At 37.3% G+C, this 23,709-nt stretch overlaps 1 protein-coding gene across 1 annotated transcript; it reads left to right on the top strand.

Annotated features, from left to right (window-relative positions):
• Positions 1-240: 240 nt before the first annotated feature.
• MOK (MOK protein kinase) lies at positions 241-22,467 on the top strand (the record flags this gene model as incomplete). The annotated part of the gene is given in 10 exon segments (XM_080396350.1): positions 241-483; positions 3,885-3,986; positions 4,842-4,878; positions 4,881-4,902; positions 4,904-4,951; positions 6,742-6,831; positions 8,472-8,542; positions 13,707-13,842; positions 16,262-16,364; positions 16,777-22,467. Coding segments are annotated over 10 exon segments (1,062 nt in total). The 3' UTR covers positions 16,987-22,467.
• Positions 22,468-23,709: the final 1,242 nt, after the last annotated feature.

The raw sequence follows: 23,709 nt of genomic DNA, 5'->3' as shown, positions 1-23,709 counted from the left end.
GCGGGGCGGCTCCCCCTGCGCCGGGCGCGCCGTGCGCCGGGGGCGGGGAGGGGCGGGGAGGGGCGGGGCGCGCAGGGGCGGGGGCGGAGCCTGGCGCGGGGAGCCGGAGCCTGCGCGGTTGCCAGGGTGACGGAAATACAACATGGCGTGCGGAGGGCCGGGCTGGGCCAGGAGATGCTCGGCGGCCGCGGGGCGCTCGGCGCCTCTCTCGCTCACCCGGAGACCTGCACCCGAGGCGGGATGAACAGTAAGAGGGCGCGGGGGAAAACAGCGGGCCCTGCGCGGTGTGGAGGCCGCGGGCAGAGGACCCTGCCTGAGGGGCGGCGCGGGCCCCGCGCCTTTGAGAGGCCGGCGGCCCGGGCCCGGGGGAGCGCCCTGGCGGAGGCGGGCCGAGGTGCTACCGTAGCCCTTAGAAACAGCCATCGCTGCAGCCCATTGCCAGCTCCTAGTTCTCCCAACGGAGTCCGTACTCGTAAAATGCTGGTCTCTGCGTGCCAGTCCTCCTCTTCAACAGGGCGCTAATAAATCTTACCCTCGCCCCTGTGAAGGAATAGCCTCTCTGGTCTCTGAGTAATTTCTCAGAAGCTGCTGGCTTTTTCTCATGCTTCGTTCTTCAAGCCTTTCCTTGCATTGCTTAGCATCCTTCCTCAAATCATCCCATGTCGCATCCTACACATCGGGTGTGTTTCTGAACACAGAAATCATGTGCCATGGCCTTGTGACTGTGGCTGAATTTGAACTTCTTGTTGCTTTCTTCATTTTTTTGGTTATTTCTCTCTTCCCACAAGCATCAATGTATTTAATTGTCATGGCTTTTTCTTCCTCAGCTAGCTGGCATCTTTGCAGCAAAATAATCTGCTTTAGGTTTTTATAATACCCTTTTTTGACTATTGTAGTGCGATCTTTTTTGTTATTTTGTATTGGATTCTTTAATTCCAAATGATGACTGATTTTCTATGCTCTGTAGTTAACAGCAATAGAGGTGTAGTCTTTGAATTCCATTATTTGCCCATAATTCTGAGTTACATTGTTCCTAATTTCCAGGGTCCTGTAGCTTCTTGCACATTAAACTGTCCTTCTGTTGAATGATTACCTCCTTGCCATTTTTGTGGCCACTTTTTTTGGTGTTAGACTAATCCAGATTGCTACAATTTATTCTTCCTAACCTTTATCTGCCTTTCCACTAAGCCTGAACAGCTGTGTGCTGAAACAGGAGAGAAAAGGAAGAGGTTAGGTAATGTCTAGCTTGTTATAGATGCCATGAAAGAATTGTTAACCCATGATTAGGTTATGATTATTCTTTATGTTATTCTTTAATGTTATGTGCAAGGGTAATTAAAATACTTCATTCAATTTCATCCTCAAAGTTTTCAGTCTTAAAATGCTGATAAAATTTTTAACACTTCTGGCACTGATCATCTTCGAGTTCCACGAATTCAGGCAAACAAGCTAGTAATTAGTTTCGTTTTGTAGCTGTACCAAGTTGCATAGCTTACAATTGACATACTTTGACCTGACTATTCTCTTTCAGTATGTGTTTGAAGTCAGTTGTTTTGGTGAGGTTTTTTACCACCTGGTTGCTTTTGAAGGATCAGTTATATGATGCTGAAGTGGATTTTTAAGAATCTCCAGAAGTCTTGGCCTGTGAATGCAAATTCAAAATTTGTATTAGATTGTTAGTACATTTAAGGTCTGAATTGTATTTCTTATTTATATAAACTTTTATGTTATTATTCTTACAGTGGCAAGAGTTCCTTTCAGCTTCTCATTAAACAATAACTAAGGGGTCACATGATCATTCTCTTTTTCTCCCTAGGAGAAAAGCTCTCCTATTTTCAGTGATATTTTGTTGAGAGTTTACGTGTTGATTTTATGCATCGGAGACATTTTGATTCTGCACTTTATTTGGTCAATTGAAATCATTTAGGTCTTTACTGTCATTCTTTTCACTGGATGGTGCTCTCTTAAGTGCCAGGCAAAAGCCTGAGTTGTTTAAGTGCAGGTTTCTTCTTTTGTATATATAGCGCTCTGTTGTAAAACATTAAAATAACAAACCTTATATGAAAAAATTCTTTAGTTCTGTAAGACTATTTTAGAGTGTGTAAATAATTAATTCTTCTTACACTATTAGAACTCTTCAGTTTAAAATAAAATTTAAAAAATAAAATTATTTTGAGCCCGCCACTGTCATCTGGACTTCTCTTGTAGGGGCAAAATACATGTCTAGAAGAAAATATAAACAAAACCAAATTATATAAACATATACTGTCTAACTTCTTTATATATCTACGAATATTTTCAATAAATTTGTACAATAATGCTTTCCCTGTGTTTGTCTGCCGAAGTACTTTGGTTCATTAACACCTATGGCTGATATACCATAGATATTAAGATCTTATTTTCAGATCGTATGATTTGAGTATTTTTTTTTATGCTGGAGAATTAATTACTTGCATTTAGGAAAATAAAAATATGGGATTGCCATCGATTAGAATCAAAGAGTAGGTTAACAAATAGCTAATTTTTTTTCTTATCTACCTGGGATTTTTTTTGCCACAGGACTGGCTCTGATGTTACATGAACATATAACATTGCCACTGTGTAACTTACAGGAGAGGATCTGTTGCTACCAAAAAAAATCCATTGACACTTTTTGTTTGGAATTATGCAAGAGTGGTATTTAAGTACTCTGAATTTTTGATCTCCATCTTATATTTAGCTATTTAAATAGGATTGTAAAACTTAAGGTAGGGTTAGAGAATATGGTGCAAAGTGTGATTGCTACTGGCAAAGCATTTTACTTGCTCTTAGTCATGTTGCTTAGTGAACACCAAAGGCTAGGGATCACCTTCCTTAAAGCACTTACTGACCAGTTATTAAATAATGGCCAAATGAATTAAACAGTCTGCTGGTCTCTTCCCTATTTTGAAGTCTCTGTTAGAGATTGCTCCTTTACCCATAATAATTTTCAAAGTCTGTTTCTGCTTTTAAAATAGTTCTAAATGTAAATTGTCTGTATAGAGTGCGTTAGATGGTGTCATTGATTTCAAATTACTCTGCTTTCTCCTATTTTTCAGATTTAGATGACCTAATTAGTTTATGATACAGCAGATAATGATCAGAAAACCTAAGCACCAGGTGATAAAAATTAGAAGAGCAACTGACAAGTCTCACAGAAGTGCTGCTACTGTATTGGAGAAAGAGGGATTTGCAAGGGGAAAGTTTCTACTAATTAAAATACAAACATTTGGATCACAAGGAAAGGAAAGACCTTTTTTTTATTTTTAACAGGAGTAAGTGTGAAAGTCGGGGAGGAGAAAAGAGATGAAGACCACACAAACTGATTGCAAGTTGGAAGACAGTGTTAGAATGTCCCTGCTTAAGTAACTTTTCCCTCCACAAAAGTCTTGGCAGGTTTTCTCCACTGTGAGGCTGTATTTATACTTGTAAATTAAACATATCTGGAAATCTTGGACACAAAGAGCAACTGGCATGAAATGCCCCACATCTATGCTAGTAAATTCTCTTTATCTTCCAAAACAAGGCAGTAGGACAGAAACTGCTGGAGAAATGACCTTAGAAGGAGTCCTCACATAAGGCTGGGAAGATGCCTAGGAGAGCGGTGGTTGTCAGAGGTCAAATCCAGGCCAGGAACTGTTGTCACAGTAACTAATACAGACAAGTACACTTCACTGAATTTACTGCTATCGACATAGCTTAAGACTCCTACAGTTATTCTGACTTCCTTAAACGGGTTGAGTATGATGAAAAAGCTTTCCAGGTCTGCCTCCCTCAAAATAACTGGGTTTGGTTCTTTCTTAAATAATAAGACTATGTCAAAAGCAACAGCAGCATAAAGCTAACCAGAATTGGGTTTTGCTTAGGTGGAATTACTGGAAGAATTGTCAAGGATAGAATCTGTAGGTGCTAAAAATAAAGGGAAACGGGAGGATGAAGTGGGTGAAGGGAACCAGGCACTGGGATTGGTAAGGAACAGTTAATCACAAAGCTGAAGGAGAATAAAGGAGGAGAGAAAATAAATGTCAGTTCTGAAGGCAATTAGGAGGCGACTGGAAAACTAATATACATAAAGCTTTTGTCATAATCCTTATGTTATCTGTTTCATCTCTTAAAGTTCTACAGAACTAGATTTGATTGATTTCAGCATCCTTGTGCTTGATGCACTTCTTCAAGCACTTTGGCCTAGTGTGGAAGCTTTAAAATCAGGAACTGCAGGAGCTGCTTTGCTTAAAAAAGAAAAAGGGGGGGGGGGGGGGAACAAAAACAAATGAAAATAACCACCCAACCAAAAATACCACAGCAAAACCCAACCAACCAACCAAAAAAACCCCAACAAAAAAAAGCCCCCAAAACCACCACAACAGCAAAACCCACATGATGGAACAATGACAAGATACACTTGCTTTTTAAGATAACTTTATGTTTTCAGTACAATGTAAACAAATGTTGGGTTTTTTTGGCGAAAGAAGCAAAAAGTAAGTTCAGGTACGAGTTGCTAATGTGCTGCAGCATTAAAGAGAATGAAATGTTGTGTGCAGAGGCATTGTGTCTGTGAGCAAGAAGGTAGTAGTTCATTGTCCAAGATGGAATTAATGTATTTTACTTTCAGGAATATAGATTTCTGTAATATGGGCAGCAAAACTTCATTGGCTGGTATTCATTATATTTTCTCTCAATTAACTAGTGTGTTAACAAACCCCACCTTTTTTAAAAAAGAAGTTTTCTGTTAGAATTTAACAAATCAAATATGGATCAAAACCATAAATCTTCATAACAATTTGTATTTTAAACATACTGAAATGGTATAATTTTGTTTTTAGACTAAACCAACTGGTCAGATAGGAGAGGGAACATTTTCTATATTCTGAAGACACAGTCTTTGGGATGGAAATTACTATGCCTGTAAACACATGAAGCCACATTTTGAAAGGTATGCATAATTCATCATAGTACTACAGAAAAACTCATTTAAATTTGGTGAGGAAATGTGAAATTAAGACTAAGTGAAGTTTTTTGAGTACATGTGTATTAAAAAGGTTTGCATGTAGTACATACAAAAAGGGGCCTCTGCTACTGATTGTGCCAGGCCTTTCCATTTGGGATTTGGGTTATTTCCTTGAGTATTCTAATTGATGTCATCCACTGTACTAAATTCTGCCTGGCCACTGGGTCCAGGGTGGAACGAGAAGCGTGAGGACAAAATAGTTGATTTCTGCTGTGCCAGATGCACTGAATATACGTGTGCTGTTTTCCTTTTTGCTGTAAATAATAATCGCAGGAAGAAGAAATGTGTCGGTCTTCCCCCTAGACAACACTTTTTTCAGTCTTACTTTAAATATTGTTTTAATGCAGGTCAAAAACATGTTATTTGTCTTTACTCCATGTATAGCATTAGTTCTACTTCGTATTTGCATTTACGTTTAATTATATACGTCAGCAAGATCTTATATGGTCACAAAATAGGTGCTTTTTACCAGTCAGGAAAACAGAGGAGAGGGCTGTGTGGAAGTAGACATAGACTTGACATTCTCCTCCAAATACGTAAGTGACAAACAGTGTCTTTTGGGTCACTAATTTTGTATTCTCAGTTAAATTTATTAAGTTCCTAGTGAAATTGGTGGGAGTGATACATTTGTACATACAAAGTAAAATGGAACATTTTGCTCTTAGGTGAGATTTCACAATGTAACTCGGAATTGCAAAGGCTGTAAATTAAAAACAAAAAAGATAACTCAAATATCTTCAACTAATGTAGCTTTTGATTCTCTGTTGTGTTATTAGAGAACTGTTTGTCCATTTGTACATTACCTACAACTGACCAAATTGTCCAATCAAAAGATTATTTAATTGCCTAACTATATCAAGGGCAGATAGTATACCAATTCAGTGGCAGGGCATAACAAGCAGACTCTTTTTTTCATGTAGCATGTTTAAAACATCTTTTAGGCCTTTAACCCTTTGATAATTGACCAATAAGGTCTGCTGATGAAATTAACTCTTTTAGCAACAGGTAACAGTGTTTTAAGCAGAACCTGGCTGTACAAGGTATTTCTCCTAGTTTCAAATTGGGAAATACTGTTTGGGTGTTTAGCTTTACATCTGACTGTGAAAAGGCCAATGTATCCTGTTCTGATCCATTAAGTAGTGTGCAAAGCTCTTTGTTTCCTGCTTCTTTTCCAGAGTTTCTGTAGTGTGTAGTGTTATTTTTTATTATAGTCTAGGAGGACAACATCATAATTAAACAACAGTTGAATAGTGTTTATTTTACATGTAAGAGGTTACTATCAAAACTTTATTTTACATGTTAAATTTGGCAGGGCTGGGTTGTCACTTTCGGCATCATGCTGAGCAGCAGTTGGAATGTATGCTACACTGGCGCAGAATAAACAGCATCATACATATAATGCAACACCAAATTCCTCCCAGATAGCTCCTTGGCATGGTAACTGATGTCTGGAGTGCAATACATTACTGCTTACTTGTTCGGGTAAGTCCAGCTACTCCAAGCTGCAAGAAGGAATAAAGCCATTTACTGATTACTGCTTTGCTCTACAAAGAAAGAAAGAAAGTAGGCAGACCATTTATTAGGTCCTGCACTTGAAAGTTCAATTACAGACTAAAGTGGAGTAGGTTCTGATAGTCTCATGGCAGGGAAGAAAGACAATTATAATCCAGTCCCTGACTGCAAGTCAGTCGTCGTCTTTTCTAATTCAGTTTTAGTATGAAACAGGTGAATAATCTGAGAGAAATACTATCACTAAGGAGGTTGAATCTGCATCCTAATATCCTTATGTTGCATGAAGTTGTCTTGTAAGTATGGTGCTTTCATTTCTTTCTTCTTTATTCCTATATTTGCATGATATCCAGTAACTTTTGGGTCTAGAGGCAACCTGTAGGCACTTAATCAGCTCTTCATTCCAACAGAAAGAAAAAAAAAACCCAACAAATATGTTGAATTCTGAAGTCCTTACGCCTTTTTTATTAAGAAAATCTGATCTAGTGCTCACTTTTTCTGGCACTTTTGCAAAAGACCAAAAATATTTCAACCTCAATATTAAAATTATAGACTAGATATATTTTAAGCATAGCTAAACTTCATATCATAATACGTAATAGTTGCTGGTGATTTCAACCCATGTCCCATATCCAGTGAGTGCTTTAACTGCACAACATCACGTGTACTGGAGACAGTATTTTGGTTAGGCACGCTCAGAGCATATCTGCTGGAATAGGCTTTGGTGCTTCAAAGATCCTGGTTTGACTTGTCAGTTTGAACTAGGGATTGAGGCAGATTGGCAGTATCATTGAGGCAGATTGGCAGTATCGCTTCAAAGCCAGCTTTGCAGACACCCCTTTGCAAATAACAGAAGTTTAGAACTCTGAATTTGACAGCAGCTGAGCTATGAATTTGGGAAGAGATCAGCCAGTGACAAAGTTGGGTTCCTTAGCCTCGTTAGGCACTTAAGTGTCTTCTGGGGACATGTTCTGTCTCACAAAGAGGTCAGATTTCATGACAGCATTTACTGCATTACTGTGTGTTACACTTCATCACTATGTAACAGCAGACATTTACTTCATTACTGAAATACTTGACACGAAACTTGTTGACTGCTCTAAAATATATTTTTCTGGCTCTTCAGGCTGTCTTACTCTTCTGCTCGAGGCTGTGGTACTGTGCTGTTATTGACAGGCCCATTTTCTCCAAATACACGAAAAGCCAGTAATCGTGTCGGCGGCTTAGCTTTCTGGAATTCTCAGCTTCAGCTGCTGTGCCGTTAACTAAGTGTAACCCAGATGGCCAGCCAGCTCCCCTAGCTCTTTCACACTGTCTGCAAACTGAATTGCAGCTTGTACGCTCCACCTTTTTCTGTCTGGGTTCATGGAACGTTGTGGAGAGGATGTGCTTTAGTACAATGATCTCACAAGAAAACCTGAAGACCTAAAGATGTCTGTTCTGCCTCTGCAGGGCAGTGAAATGGAGAACAAAGTGTCAGATGTATTATCATATCGTGATAATACTTAAAACTGCTGTTGTCAGCAAAACACAGATTCTAGTCAGGTGCTCATCTCCAGGCAATAGAGCGCTGCTGGTGACCTAACTAGGAAGTACATTCATATGTAACGGCTTTCCTGTCTTCTATTGTAAGATGGTATCAGTTAGTTTACTGGAAGTTTCTTGATACTGAACAGTGTGATATGCCTGGAAAGGATGCCTTCAAATAACTTGACAGGGTAAATCAGTTAACTTTTGCAACGGATGATTTGGATAGTGTAAACTAAAACTATGACACCTCAGACCTATGTTGAAGAACTTCTATGAAAAAGTATCAATTAAAAATGAAAACGTCCACTTTAATACTGGTTAAACTATGTACTTTTTTCCTACGGTGTATACAAATCAACATGTAAATTTTATTTCTAGCTTAAAATCTTCTTATTTGTTTCTTAAGTGATAAAAAAGCTGGCTCCCTTTCACTGATATATGAACTTACGGACATGAATATTCATGAGCTGATAAAAAGTATGTAGTATACGCTTAAGAAACACACAAACCCTCTTTGTGTAGAACACAAAGTGGAATTAATTATTTTTCACTTGGTTGTTCACCGTTACATATTATAAAAGTCATAGGGAAATTTTGTGCTGTACTGCCTTGCTTTCTGTTTCTTTCCAGTGCAATATACCCACTTGTTTAAGGCGTGGATGCATGCAGGTTTCTAGTGAGTCAGGCCCACAGCCATCTATTTCTACAGTCAAACTTTGGCTAAAAGCAGGGAAACAACATTGGCTGCAAAACACAAAATAATTACTTTATGTAACAAAAAATACAACTTGAATGGGGTTTTCGTTATGTCAGCACTGTAGTGATATAACAAGAAAAGTATTCCTATTTGTTTCAAAAACTACTGAACCAATGAATAATGTTCTCCAATTTTTATATCTAGTAAAAATGCCCTTTACCAAGTTTTTGCTATAAAATAACATTGTTCTCTGAGACCGCCTGTATTTAAAAATTCTGGAGCTGTTTGTTGGAGCAGGTTGGAGATTGTAAAGCTTAAGGAAGAGTTCCTACAAAGAACATTTAGAACAAAAGCTGATTTAAAACCAGATCTCTTATAGACACCAAAGGAACTGGATACAGCAAATCAAGGGGTACTTACTTATAATGAAATACTAAAAGAGGATTTTTTTTCTGAATAGTTAAAAATTTGTAATATTTAAACAGTTGGGAGATTCATTTAAATAACTGAGCATACAACTGGCGTTCAGTGTAACAGAATAGGTAAAAGACTTGATCCCAAACATTACGTTAGTGACACTGAGTATTCAGATCTCAAACAAAAGGAATAACCCCTTTCCTGACCTATATAAAAAGTTGAGATTAAAATACATTTGTTTGCGGATCACTGAAGCAGACATTAGTATTTGCTGGCTTTAATAAAACATTTTCTTTTTCTAGGATAAATTGGTTAAGTTGTAAAGTCAGAGTAAGAGCATATAGGAAGGAGTCTTCATTGATAGTAAGTTAGTCTAGTGCGTTAAAAACAATCCTGTATCTTCTCCTTCCAGGAAAGATACTGTACTTTAGTTATGATAAACCAGAATGTTTAGGTTTGTTCTTTAAATGCCTTCTCTTTTTTTTTTTTTTTTTTTTTAACCACAGAATATTTGCTTTCATTTGATTACATTTTTCAGTGTCTCATTCTTTTCACTTGAAAAAGCCTCTATATTAAGTGTTGTATACAGATGGAAATTAGTCTAATAGTTTAAGTATGTTCTGTTATGCTTCTTCTATTTTAAAATACAATTTTTATCAAATTCAGGTTTTCCATGTGAAGATTGTTTTCCCGCACTTAGTTTTAAAAACCTTTTCTATGGCATGGTGAATCAGTTCAAAATGAAATCTGCGTTCAATTGTAATCTGAAGTGCTGCAGTTAGGGGTTATTGGAACATTAATCTGGGTTTACCTGAACTTCTATAAATTGCTGGTGGTTCTTTATGGTCTGGATTCTGTGTGTGGATTTAGTTTCACATGATATAATGTCTTTTTTTCACCTTGTATAAGGTGGTGGCACAGGGGGTAGAGCTTGTTAAATCACAGAATAAAATGGGAAAATGAACAACAGATTCCTATGGAGAGTATAATAAATTTTAAAAAGTATTTTGATATTTTGAAGTATTAGCATTTCATTTGTGTCAACTGTGTTGGATATTTCAGAAATTAATTTTTGTGTTTCAAAGGAGATGTGTCAACACCACAATTTCCTATGGGGCAGAAATAGTTTTTATTTTCTTCCCCAGCCAACTCTACTTGTGGCTTATTGCAAAGTCAAGAAATGGAATCTTTGCCATATTTATTGTTTGAAATGACTGCCACAAGTTACAAGTACATAATTAAATTGGAAAATTAATCTTAGTTGTGAGCCAGAACACTTACTGACTGAGGATATCCAGAAAGCAATGGCAAGTAGAAGGAGCTCCTTTTGAACTTTCATCATTGTGATTTGAAGGAGTGCATTACTAATTTGTAAAACAATTAAATTTTTCATTGGCGATGCTCTGTCACAAAACAGTTTTCAGAGTGTACAAAAGGAGTTATATCTTGGATGATTTGGAGTCTTTTATAAATACCTACAGTGTATAGTAATGTGAATACTTCTTATTTCCCAGCTACTCTGTATTTTGCAAAATTAAGTTTAATATAGGTGCAGACCAATTTAAAAATACTTTAGGTTGGAAAACAAGAGGCAAGCTTGTACAAAGTTTTGTAATGAATCGAAACTTGAAGCAGAGGTTGACTGAAAGTGAATTTCTAATTTAACAAGGTGTATAGAGACACTTATGTAATTAGCAGAACAGTTCACAGGTCATTTAATAACTGAAAAATAGTCTTGCCTTTTGTTTAAGCAAGAACAATTTGGTCATTTAAAATGATGAAAAAATTATGTCTCAGAGAGGTGGGGAAGATACCTCAAGCGAAAACAATTTTAGGCTCAAGTGCTGCTGCCTTATGATACACTTCATCATTAATTCCAAAAAAGGTTTTTCTAATGATAAATCTGGAAGTAGAAGAGCATCGGCCTCAGATTTTACTAGTGGCCTGTAATGAAAAAACAATTGAGCGTGACTTCTTTTTGTGAAGGCCTGATTTCTTAAATACTAGTAATAATCCCAGTTGGTTTGAATAGCTGCGTATTTATAAAATCTTTTCTACAATAAATGGCAAAAATCCTGATGTTGAAATACCATTTATCTCTACTGGGGTAATAATAGTACAATTCCCAATGTAAATGGTACTCTGTGTCAAGTACTTTCTTATCTAATCCTGCTCAGTGGATTACGCAGCTGACTGGAGGAGGACTGTAATCAGTTAGGAACACAAATCCTGCTGGCTGCTAGGACTTGCAGCCTCAATGGGTTATTGTCCTGATCATCTCCTTCCTCCTCCCCAGCCAATTACTCATACTACTGTCATCAGGCAGATCAGTACCTGCTTTGTTTTTCAAAAATGCGATCATTTCTGCCTCCCTTGATGACATTGCAGAGTTACATAAAGGCATTACAGCAAGATTAAAAGGCCTTTGGAGCCTATAAAAGAAAAAAGCTGAGTAGTTACGGAATGGCTCTGAAAAACAGATAAATTTTATAATAGTCGTTATTGCACAATGGCAATGGCAAGCTAAACTACATAGGTTAACCATTAATTTGCAAGTCGAATGTGAATCACAGTCATTTCAGTGTTGCAGTAATTTGAGGTGATTGAAATGAATCTTGAACCTTAAGGACAGATACGTTGTTTGGAGAAGAAATTAGATGTTTAGAAGTGAAATATTGCAGTTCTGTTAGAACTTGGGGAAATATACTAAGAAAGACATGCAATAAAAGCTAAGGCAGATTAACAACTGTCAGTTCAATAGTCTGTAGCCGAGCTATTCTGGTGCATATTGAAATCTAAATTATGCCTGAAGTTGAGTGGAAAATGGATTAGAAAGCTAGCTATAAATGACAGAAATAGTATAATTGAAAAAGGTACTATCAATGCACTATTGGAAGCTGAAAAGTTGTTGGGTTTTTTATTTGTTGTTTGCTAAAAAGGACTTGTGCAAGTTCAAATTTAGTTCTAGGAAGAAGAAAGCCATTACGGGGTGGGGGGATGAACTACATGTACCAGTTATGCAAATTTCTTGATTACATACATAGGTAAGAGACGTGGTTCAGCAACAGCTTTACAGTAAATGTATCGTACATTTATTTCAGGGTCATCTCTAAGCAGAGACATACAATTGTCTGGGCAGCAGACTGCTGCAGGCAGAAAAAAAGGTCACTGCTGAGATGCAGCTTTGCTGCTAGCAGAGCCCTGGAAGGCAGCAAGCGGGCAGCCCACGCTGCTGCCAGCACCCAAAGGAGCTGCAGTACTTGCTGCGGGAAGCCCTCCTGGGAGGGAGTGGCCCTTGCAATCCTTTGGTCACCCTGGCGAAAGCAAAAGCAGAAAGCCTGGCCTCCCCTTCCTGAATTTTCCCTTTTCTGATACCTGTAGCTGTTGTCTCACCATGGTGGCAAAACTCTGGTTTTTTACTATGCTGTGGATAAGTTTGAAGAAAGTGTTAGTTTCTTTAAGTATGTTTTTGCAAGTAACTGGAAGCATAGATAATGTTTATCTTTTACTGAACTCTTCTCTCTGGTGTGTTTATAGTGGTACAGAAATGGGGTATTTCACAGAAATGTGAAACCAGAAAACGTATTAATAAAGGTAATTAATTTTATGTGAGAATACTTAAAAGTGAAATATATCAACTCTGAGAAGGTAAAGCTTCTTCATGAATAAAAGTACAGGTTTAAAGAAATATATAGACCTTGTCTCCAGTACCATATTCCTGATCTAGAGGAGTGAACAAGCAAATTTGTTACTGGCTAAAAGCTGAAATGAATCAGATGCATTACAGCCTGCATATGTTCAGTCCAATCTAAAAAACTGTTCTTTATCCTCTTAATACATAATTTCCTCTCTGTGTTAACCTAGAAACAAGCAATGAGGTTCGCTTCTGCAGCTCACTCTTTCTGCATTCAGTTCCTGCATATAGTGGATGTTATTCCTACAAAATAGCAGAAGGTACTAGCTTTCAGAAGATGTCTTCACTGAAATCTATTCTCCTGACAGTTTCAGAATGTTATTTCCCTGTTGTCTGAAAAGCAAGGATTTCAAAGTTTAGTTTATGAAATTTTATTTTCTGGAGATAATTTTTTCTTTTAAGTCTTAGAAGTGTACAGGAGAAGCCATTACAAAGACAAGCCAAAACCACTTAATGTATCACTGCTAAACACAAGAACTCCAAGAAAATAACTTCATCCAGATGTCCTACTTAGCAGTCTTCCCTTCAGTTGTAGTCCATACACTTTTCAATTAACTCTTAGGTCTGTCTTTCAATGATGTACAGTATGGTATTTGCACGTTATAGGACACAGATATCTTCAAGCTCGGAGCTACTTGTTATTTTAATGCAGTTTTACTGCTATAATACTATGCCTGGGATTTCTGAAAGTTTATTCTTAAAGTAATCTGTGATTTATTTTATGATGCCATTTCACACATTTAAGGAAAATCTTTGCTTGAATATTTCAGTGTTTTTAATTTGTCAAAATACTTTCTTTACTTTTGCAGTTAAGAAATTTCGGACCTTGTAAGACTATTCTAAGCAGCCACACATGGAATATGTATCCACACGCTGGTATGGAGCACCTGAATGCTTACTTAGAAATGGCTACTACAGTTACAAGATTGCTATGTGGAGTACTGGATGTGTTTTCTATGAAGTCACAAGGTACAGTGTTCAGTGGAGGGTTTTGCTTATTATTAATCAAGAAAATCAAAGGTAAATAACTGAAATAAGGAGCATGTGGTATGGGTAATACGATCTTGTTTCCATGGTTTTGTGGAAGCTTCTTCTGTGATTAGTTTGCAGGGTTCAAGAAGCAGTAATCCTGTCTTGTCTAGCACTCTCTTCACCCTATGGCAGGTTAGTTGTAAAGCAGTGGGATGTTCAAGGGTAAATAGTACCAACAAAACATTATTTACAAGGTAAATAACATTCTTGTACAGTTGGTTGTTTTGTTGTTTGGTCTTCACCCTGCCCCCCCTGGTTTGCTTTGTATTTTAATTTGGTTAAAAATTATTTTTTCTGCTTTATCTCTGGATAGAGTATAGCTCATTGCCTCTCAATGAGCTTTACTAATGATTCTCAGTCTTGTTAATGCACTTGATAGTAAATGTTTTCTCTCTTTTTTTGACTTACTATTCTGCAAAAACAGAGGAGATTAGAGAAAACACTCTCTGATATACTACTTTGATTTATAATAGAGTGTTTTTAAGACCCTTGTGCCAGGACCTTATGGTGTCCTGGAATATTTAGAAGTTGGATTCCGATGAAGGAAGACTTCAGGAAAACTCAGATTAAAGCTTTTCAGTGATGATGAAACTATAACTCAAAAAAATTGTTATGGTCTTCAAGAAAAAAGGAAAAATAACCACCATGAGTATTTCTCCATTATCTTTGTGCCCTAGCAACAGCGGCAGTTCTTCTTTATTCTCCTCCCACGCTGCTGTCTCTGATATGCAACCAGGAGTGATAACATTTGCTTTGCTTCTTTCCTCCTCCTCCACATGGCAAGTGCAGCTGCTGCCGTCACTATCACATTAAATGACAACCCTTATGCTTTGCCTGCTAACTTGTAGAAACAGTTCTGCTTCGGTCAGAAAACTGTTAACAGAAAAATCCCAAATGTGGCAGTTCTCTTGCAAAGTAAATTGGGACCAAAAGCTTTAAAAAATGCCATTTTTTCCATTTCAATTTGAATCACGTGGGCTTTGAAGTTTGGCAAGAAAATTACATGCTGCAGACTTAAGTTTTCTTAGGGCAAAAAACCCTTGAAGATATGTCCTCATAATTTTAGCTTAATATAACAAATTTCATTCTTTGTAACCATTGCACATTTTCAGACACCTGATAAATGTGTTCAGAGAGAAATGAGGGATGTTTATTGGAAATTACCAAATTAAAAAAGGTACAGTCTTGCCAAGCTAAAGGAAGTTATGGAAGGTTTGTTTCTTTTTAAGTATATCTTGCCATTTCTGCTGTTGCATGTTTGTGTAATCCTTTATGCTTTAACACCATAGTGCATAAGAATTTTTAACTCTTCTATTCAGCTGTCCTTATCCTTCAGATCTTGGTCTTCCTCTTTCTGTTCATTACAAATTATGGTTCTTGGATTACATTTTTTTGTGGATTGCACAGTTGTTCTTCACTATGTTATAGTTTTACATTTAGAGACAGCACATTTTTGTAGATCACACACAAGCTATTCCCAGCTGCTTGTCTTGATATAACGGCACAACATCCATCAGATCTCTTTTTTCTCCTTCCTCTACTCAGAGCTTTATGAAGACATAGAGAGAAGTGTGCAGGCAGCTGTTTGATTGAATTTGGGAACAGTTTAAAGAAGTTTCCCCTGTCCACAAAGAGGGCTGAGTGTTTTGCTTTCAAGAATCATGTGGTGCTACTGAAATGTTTCTTAAATTATAAGCTCAAGGAAATGTTCTGCTAAGGAACTTTTTCTCAAGGAAAAAAAACAACACATGTTTGCAAGAAACAAGTGTTTGTGGACCTTATTTGTTAAGTTAAATTGCTCTGTTGTGATAACAGTATTTTCAAGGACTTCAGGCAAGTTTTATATTAGCTGAGGATCAAGCTCAGGAATACAATTACCATCTTCCCAGTATTGCTGCTTGCAAAGAACCTGTGTGTTAGGAATGGAATGGGTTTTGTATATTTCTGTGTGCATACACCACAAGAGGAGACTGCTTGACTCTGGTGTCTTAAAATGAGGAAAACACATTGTCTTCTGGGATTTGCCACTTGACTAGAAGAAAACACAGTCCTATATCCATTGCCTTTCATCACAGGGGATGTTCTTGTTACATATGTTATCCCAAAGCTGTGAGGAAAGGGTAACTACAGGTTTCTCTTTAATAACCCGAGCTACTCTTTCCATCCAAACATGCAGTTGTATTGATCTGCTGTTCACATATTATCCTTCAATGGTTGCTTGGTATTAAACTGTCCACAAATGAGTAATACTAAAATGTATCTTCCTTGTAACTGAAATTTTGTTAACCAAAGTGGCAGCTATACCACTTAAACTAGTTTAAATGTGTCTTCTCTAGTGCTAATTGCATCTCTTACCTTGCGGTTTTCAGCCTTCTTTCCTGGACCTGAAGCTGGACCAAATTTCCAAAATCCATGACGTTATAGGCGCTTCTGCTAACAAAACTCTCAACAGGTTCAAGTAGTAAGTATGCAGTCCCATAGTTATTAATCTCACTGTTTAAATATCCACAGTATAACTGTACAACTGTGTGCAATTTCTGATCAGGGAACCACAACAAAAATCTTGTTCTGTTGTGACATCTGCTGACCAAAGAGCAGTATCTTCTATCTTCACCCAGAGACGTCATGCATTCGTGATCCTTGTAGGCAGAGCAGAGGAAATCCGAACCTTACTTAGCCTTTTATTTCCATAGTATCTTTAGGACCAATGACATAACTTGTTAGGAAAGAAAACATTTTTTTCCAAGTATTACTTATGTGTACCTAATAAAAGTTTACCTAAAGCAGATGAAAATAAATTCTTTTCCGTAAATTGTAATTCTCTCAGAATATGCATGAATAACTGTTTGTTCTCAACTTGCTTAACACAGGTCAAGGACTGCGAGTTTTGATTTCCCCTTTAAAAAAGGAAAAGGAATACCTCCTCTTGTGCACAGTTTGTCTCCCAAAGGCTTCTGTGTCCTGTATGCAATGATAAAATACGATCCTGATGAGAGAATTGCTGCCCATCAAGCATTACAGCACCCTTATTTTCAAGAACTCTGGCAAGTGACTTCAAATCACTTCATCCTTGAAGACTAAAATCAAAAAGGTGGGGGGAGCACTGTGTATTTTTTATTTAAAGTGGACTGAAATTAAGCTTGCTTACAGTGCTAGTACTTAGCTTGCAATACAATGAACCTAATTCAGTCAACATAATTCTTTGCAATGAGTCCAAACCTCACCTAAAGCACAACTGATGTTTTTCTCTTTTATTCTCCACTCCCACCCCTCAGCTTTTTAGGGCAGCTGATAAACAAACTTTGGCCATGCACAGTAAATTAAGATTACTAGGAAATACATCAGGCCAATTACCTCTGCATTCGTGGCAAATTTCAAAGACGGTAATACTTAAGTGGAAGAATTGTCAGCACATTTAGAGAAAGTAATTTGTGTCACTGAGCTTGTTAGCTAGAAACAAATGTTTAACTTAAGCTGATTACTTGGATTTATTCAGTCTGCCTGAATACTGATCTTTATGGGCTGATGCAGGCCCCCCACCTCCTCCCAAAGCCCTGAAACACATGAGTTTGAGTTTAGAAGCCGTGATACCACATCATCCCTTCAGTAGACTCTTGTCATAGTTGCCCTTACGTAAAGGGTCAGTTCCACGTTTTTCTTTTAAATATGGTCATCCTCTTTTTGCTGCCTTTAAGCTGAAGTTTTACAGATGAAGTTGTGGCAGAGACAGAAAATGTGCTTTTGTCTTTTCAGGCCTTCAGTCTACGTTTTGAGCAAGTAAGTTTATTTTTTTACATGTAGTTACCCTGTATTTAGATTATATCTGGGACAATCCTGAAGTTGTATTTGACACTGGAAATGAAAAAATTGAGATCTGATTAAAAATTCTAGCAAACTAAAACTTTGTTTATTTTCAAGCTATGTGAAAAATACTCAATGTATTCACTCTTAAGGGTTTGCTGTACTGGCAGGGTGAGACAGAAGTTAGTACTACATGAAAAACTCTCAAATAATTTTTTTTTCTCAAAAAAACAAAACAGCAGAAAAAAAATCCTAAATTGTTTTCTGCTGTGCATTTAACCTTGAAAGCATGGACTCTCCTTCCACAGGAGCAGCCACTTTTCCCACCAGTTTAGTTCTGGGGTTCATCAGTGTAGGCTTTGTAAGAAGTTCCTTCAGGGAAAAAATCCAAGAAACATCAAGTGAGGCAGTAATTTAAAAAAAAAATATTTGCTGAAGTCGTATTTGGCTGAGGTTTTTTTTTTCTGATTATTTGGATTTTCTCTTATAATTTTATTCCTTAAGGTGTTCTCAGAAAGTGAATCTTGTTTATTTCAAAATCATTCTCATAGGGAAGCCCAGAAAAAGCCAAAACAAAACCATGGATGTCCTTGAGAATCACCAGAATTAAATCTTTCTGAGGTAGCCAAATTGACTTCCTGTCCTATTCCTACGTGGCTTTCAGTTTTCCGGGCACCTCAGGAAAGTGGTGAAACCCTTGTGCAACAGTGTAACAGTCTGTTAGATCTGTTAGATCAAGGTATAGAGTTTGACTTGCTCATTAAAGTGCAATAGCAAAATGTGTTTTGCAGAGTGTATTTCAAACTTTTGTTGTCTCCTGAACAGTCTGAGAAACAGAAGGCACTTAAGTCTTCCCTGAAACATTTCCACTTACATGCTATAAAACGAAGAGGAGGAGGTTACTGACCACCTTGTAAAGTATTTGGAGTGCAAGGAAAAGCACAACTAAGATCTAACGAACGGAAGTGCCTTATTTTGTGTTTCTCTGACAATTTGTAGAAAAACCCCACAAGGTTATGAGGTCTGCTTACCTACCATTTTGGTATTCTGTTCCTGAAGGGTATCAATATTTAATTAAAGTGTTGTTCTGGCAGAGCGTAGGGAGTACTCTGTATTGAACTTTCTAAGTATTTTTATCTTTTTAGTACCTGATGGAGGAGGATGTTGGTTAAAAATGACATGAAAGGATTCTTTCAGCTTCAGTATTAGGAATAGAATGTTATCTACAAAAGACACATTTTCATATTATATTATAAATGACAGCTAACTTTTGTATATTTTTTAGATGTAAAAAATTTTTATTGTTCAGTCCACTCTGGAAAGTATTCACCTCCTGTATTCAATAACTTCACCTCAGGTTTTATCAAGAATGTGCAGATTATGCAGCCATATGAGATAGCTTGATTTTGATGCAGTTTCTGTAACTGCTAGATGTTTTTACATAACTATAATCTAGTTAAATGATAAAACAACTTTTTATCTAATTGAAAAGCAAATAAAATTTAGTCATAGTTTTCTTCAAGCCGTTGATCTTAACATTAATCAAAACTTTCAAGTGACTAATATTGCAGCTAGTTGCTTGCAAGAGCAGTAAAGGCACGTATCTTACCATGTTTCAGAAACTTACGCAGGGATAAGCAGCAACAATTTAATATAATGTTACTGTTTCCTAGTGCGTTACAAAGTAAGGATAAAAATGCCTTGTACTTTTCTTTGAATTTGCAATTTGATACCACTGATTTTAAAATTCGGGATTTCCTAAAAATTTGCAGTAACTAATTTGCAATACTTAAATTTGGTCATGTGTTACAAAACAGTTTTGCTATTTAAAAAATGTGCAAGTCATTCTTAGCTGGGGGGTTTAAAATCTTGTGCCTACCAAGTACACATGCAAGATAAGTTTTGCAATTTTTTTTTGTTTTTTAATAGTTGCTAAAAGTTATTCTGTTCATAACTGGAAGGTGATCGACTTTTTTTCCAGTAATGAAACACCTCTGGGACTGCTGCTTCAAAATTTTCTGTGCAACAAAAAAGTGCAAAACAAGCAATGTGAAGGCAGGCGAGCGGCATGGTGTATTGGAGGTCACTGCTGCACGTGAGGCACTATGAAAAAACACACTGCACAGCAGATCACGGTAAAGTTACTTAGCCACCCCTTAAGCATCAATTGGAGATTGATACTCTAAATCCAGACAGACATTTTATTCTAATCAGTTAAGACAGCTTAATTAATGCAGTAAAATATGTGTTAACATAAAGATTTTACAAAAATACTAATAATCTAGAATAAAAGTTAGGCCCTTTATGCTCTCAGCTCTTCTTCTGAGATGTTATTGGGCTATGCATTTGTGAAAATAATGACTCATTCAAATAGAGCTTTTCCGGTTGGTGGCTTTTTTTTTGTGGTTTTTTGGTTTTTTGGTGGTTGGTTTTAAGAACCGGCATCTCAACACTTGTGGGATCCAGTTGTGACTGCATTGGATCCTATTCCTTGTTCTGCCGTTCAGCTTCTGGGTAACTTTGAGCATGCCCAAATTCTACATTGTAGCTTTTCAATGAGGGGAAGCTCATGAGACTCAAGTTCTTCATGAGTCTTTTTGAGATCTACTGTTTCAAAGCACCTATCTTATGTTTGTCTTCATGTCTTGAAGAAGGTGTTACTTTCATATACTGTACTGAGGACCAACATGACATTTACTAGCAGATTTTTTTAAAATGTGAAAATGTTAGCAGGCTAAATATTTGTGGTGCATACCATGGGAGTAATTTTTCAGTATTGATTCAAATTGGACTATCCAAGTTGAATTGCACCTGCATCATGGCCTACTGTATCTTTGCCCATTTTATTCTGTTTCTTTCTAGCAAACTCCCAGAATCTCAACAGCAAGAATGGAAAAAAATCCCAGCCCTGGCAAGAGTTCTTGTAAATTAAGGCCACGAACAAGGCTCTGCAGGGAAACCTGTATTGCTGCCGCTCCTCCTAGGTACAGCAGAGGAACAGCAGATTTCTCTTGCTAGGACTGAACAAATACGTAAGCAGAATTTTAGTGGAGGAAGTGCTCTACACCAGTAGAGCAAGTACATCATAATAAAGGGAGAATTAAACGGCAGAACGTAATGGTATGGCTAACTGCTCTTTCTCCTTTTGTTGAAACCCATACTGGAGGGATGCTGTCTTTCCTCCAGTTCGGAGCAGACAATATGCTCCTGACCACGGTACCTTAAAAGTGCCGGGGGGTGTGTGTACATAGAGTGAGTGGCTGAGCTTTACTGCTGTTACAGTTAATCATCTCTCCACTTCATCATGCTTTCTTGTTACCAGCTCATACTGCTAGAACAGATAGAGAACTCCAGCAATAAAACAATCCAGTATTTGTTTGAATACCTAGCAAGAGATTTTTAGATATAGATATACACAAAATAAATACGTATATAAACCTAGCACAGGTTTATACATATGTATGTGTATATATATAAAAGAAAGGTGTGATGCTAAGTTTAGGAAATGGAATTAAGGATGGCAAGTGTACAGGCAACACAGTGTAACAGTAAGTTCCAGCTTCCTACCTTTGGAACTCCAAGCAGAAGGTGCCATGAGCTTCTCCAGCATTTTTTGCAGAGGAAGATGGTGAGTTGCTCGGTGCTAATATATTTGGACTTGAGCATGGTGTGCAGCAGTAAAAATGATGGTCTAAAAATAAGTAACTTTATCTGAGGGATCTTGCTTTCCTCAGTTATTAATCTATTACAAGATTTTAAAAAAGGACAAATCCTACCACCCCGATTTGACTGATCATTCAGACTCTGAGCTCTCTTACCTAGCCTTATGCAGTAGGTCAAGGCACATGCTATCAAGAGTAAGTTTGTGATGGAGATAAATTAATTGTATTGGTACCCTCCCATCATCTTTTTCTGGAAATCTCAAACCACAGATGGTGAAGTTTACGTATTTGAACATTTCAACTAAAAAAAAAATATCCCCTCAGATAGTGTCTGAAGAAGCTACTTTCTGTTTCCAAAAGTGTTACTGCAACTGTTTGATTCTATAATTAATATATCAGGTAGGTAATTATTCTTACACCAAGGAAGTCGTTATTTCTTTAAAAAACATGAAGTCAGAGTTTTTGGTAAGTTTTAACTTGGAGAGAAAAGGCTATCGTAGTAGTATCATGTATGTTGCCAGAAATTCAGACTGTTATAATGAAAAAGGCAATTTCACATTCAGCAGGTTGTTCTTGCTATGAAAATACGAAATTTGAAGTGAAGGACCACATTGGAATTTTTCTTCATTTATTTTACGCTTTCAGGTGGATCTTACACAGTTCAGCATATATGGTGCTTCACAGGTATTTATTTCATAACAAGTTCTTTGCCATTATACCTCTGGAGACAAGCTGCACTTCTCTGACTCTTGGATTAGTAGGCAAGCTTGAGTTTTGCCACCTGCTTCATAGTTGAAATACAGTCAACTTCAAACTACAGACTGGCAAGTGTTGTTTCTACCCTCATTCTTCCAGCTAAAATTCCATATTGAGATGACCTGTGTGGCACTCGCTTTTAAATTTATTTAATTTTTAACATGGTAGGAAAAACTTATTTAAGAGCTGTAGCTATAGGAGAACTCTTCAGTTCTTCCCAGGTAAGTGATTAGTATCCTTTTGCTTCCTAAAATATTTTTTTTTCCCGTATGTAATAAAGGGTGGGATGGGCAGTTCAAGCTTCTAGATGATTGTCTAACAGTAAAGAGGCTGAAAAAAAGAAAAGCCACGTGCGTTCCTTGTATGCTGTTGAACTGTGTGTGATTGTAGCAGGGCCGTTCTGCAGACGCGTGTGCCAGTAGCTGCTGTTCCTGCCCTAGTGCTGGACACCGTGGTCCTTTCTGTACTGGTTTTGTATTTCTCCAGCTGAAGGAAGTAAGTCTTTTAAAGTTATTACATATTTTCTGAACTGTTTCATTTTGACCTAGACCGTATGAAGCACTTAATAGAAGTCGTCTACAGGGAGATAACTACACTAGATCTCAGTGACAAGGTTTATCTGTATTTTAACAGTTAAACCCCACTATGTTAATAAAACTTCTGAACAATAATCCTGCTCAGTTTCAGTATTTTCCCCATTCCTCATATTTAGAATGTAAGGAGGTAAGAATAATAAAGATAGAGATGTACTTTTTACAAAAGTAGATGATCTAATTGCCAGCTTGTAAATGTATCTGGCAGCTTTCTACATGATAGCTGCATTACAAGAATAAGACTTAGTTATGAGTAACTGCTGCAGTTATTTCTCCCCAAATTTTTATTCATTTCCGGAAAAAAAAACAAACCCAAAACAACCAAAAAGCTTCTTATGCTGGAAAACGTCTAAAGTTTACTTGCAATTTAAAAAATTCTATCCACTTCATTGCTGGAGAGCATTAATGTGTGCCCCCAGACAGAGCATGTGCATACCCAGGCAAGTTCCACATTCCCAGGCTAGCAGCCTCTGTTTCACTCTGCCTGCCTGATGCCCGGCTGCAAGATTCAGCAAAAGCCCATTTTATATAAATATAAAATATAAATATTGCTATATAGGATAAAGGGAAAGGCATGGCAGATACTTCTATCTTCTGTCATTCTGGGGCTTGACACAGAGCAACATCTCCTGGGGTTTTTTTTTAATCACGGCAAGAACTACTGAAAACAATGTGAGTGTTCTGTTGCTGACTGATTAAAAGTAACACGTGTTCAGACACGCAGCATTAAGCTATACACACACGGGGGCATGTCTGTCTCTGTAACACTGAGCCATTTAAGCGCACTGAATTATAAATGAGATGCCTGATGTAAGACAAACGAGTTGTCTCAAACACATCTACTTCAATATATTGACCTAATTTTAGATTGTCGAGTCAGAAAGTGTGTACATCTACTACTGCTGGGTCTTTCATTTCGCAACTCCCAAGACAATTATACAGGACTATGATTACAAAATCCTTATCCCACAATGTTGGCTTGTCTGCAAGAC

The sequence above is a fragment of the Falco punctatus genome (assembly GCF_963210335.1).
Source record: "Falco punctatus genome assembly, chromosome: 7".
NCBI classification, from domain to species: Eukaryota; Metazoa; Chordata; class Aves; order Falconiformes; family Falconidae; genus Falco; species Falco punctatus.
The sequence above is the reverse complement of the archived record's forward strand: the minus strand, read 5'-3'. Positions and strand labels throughout refer to the sequence as shown.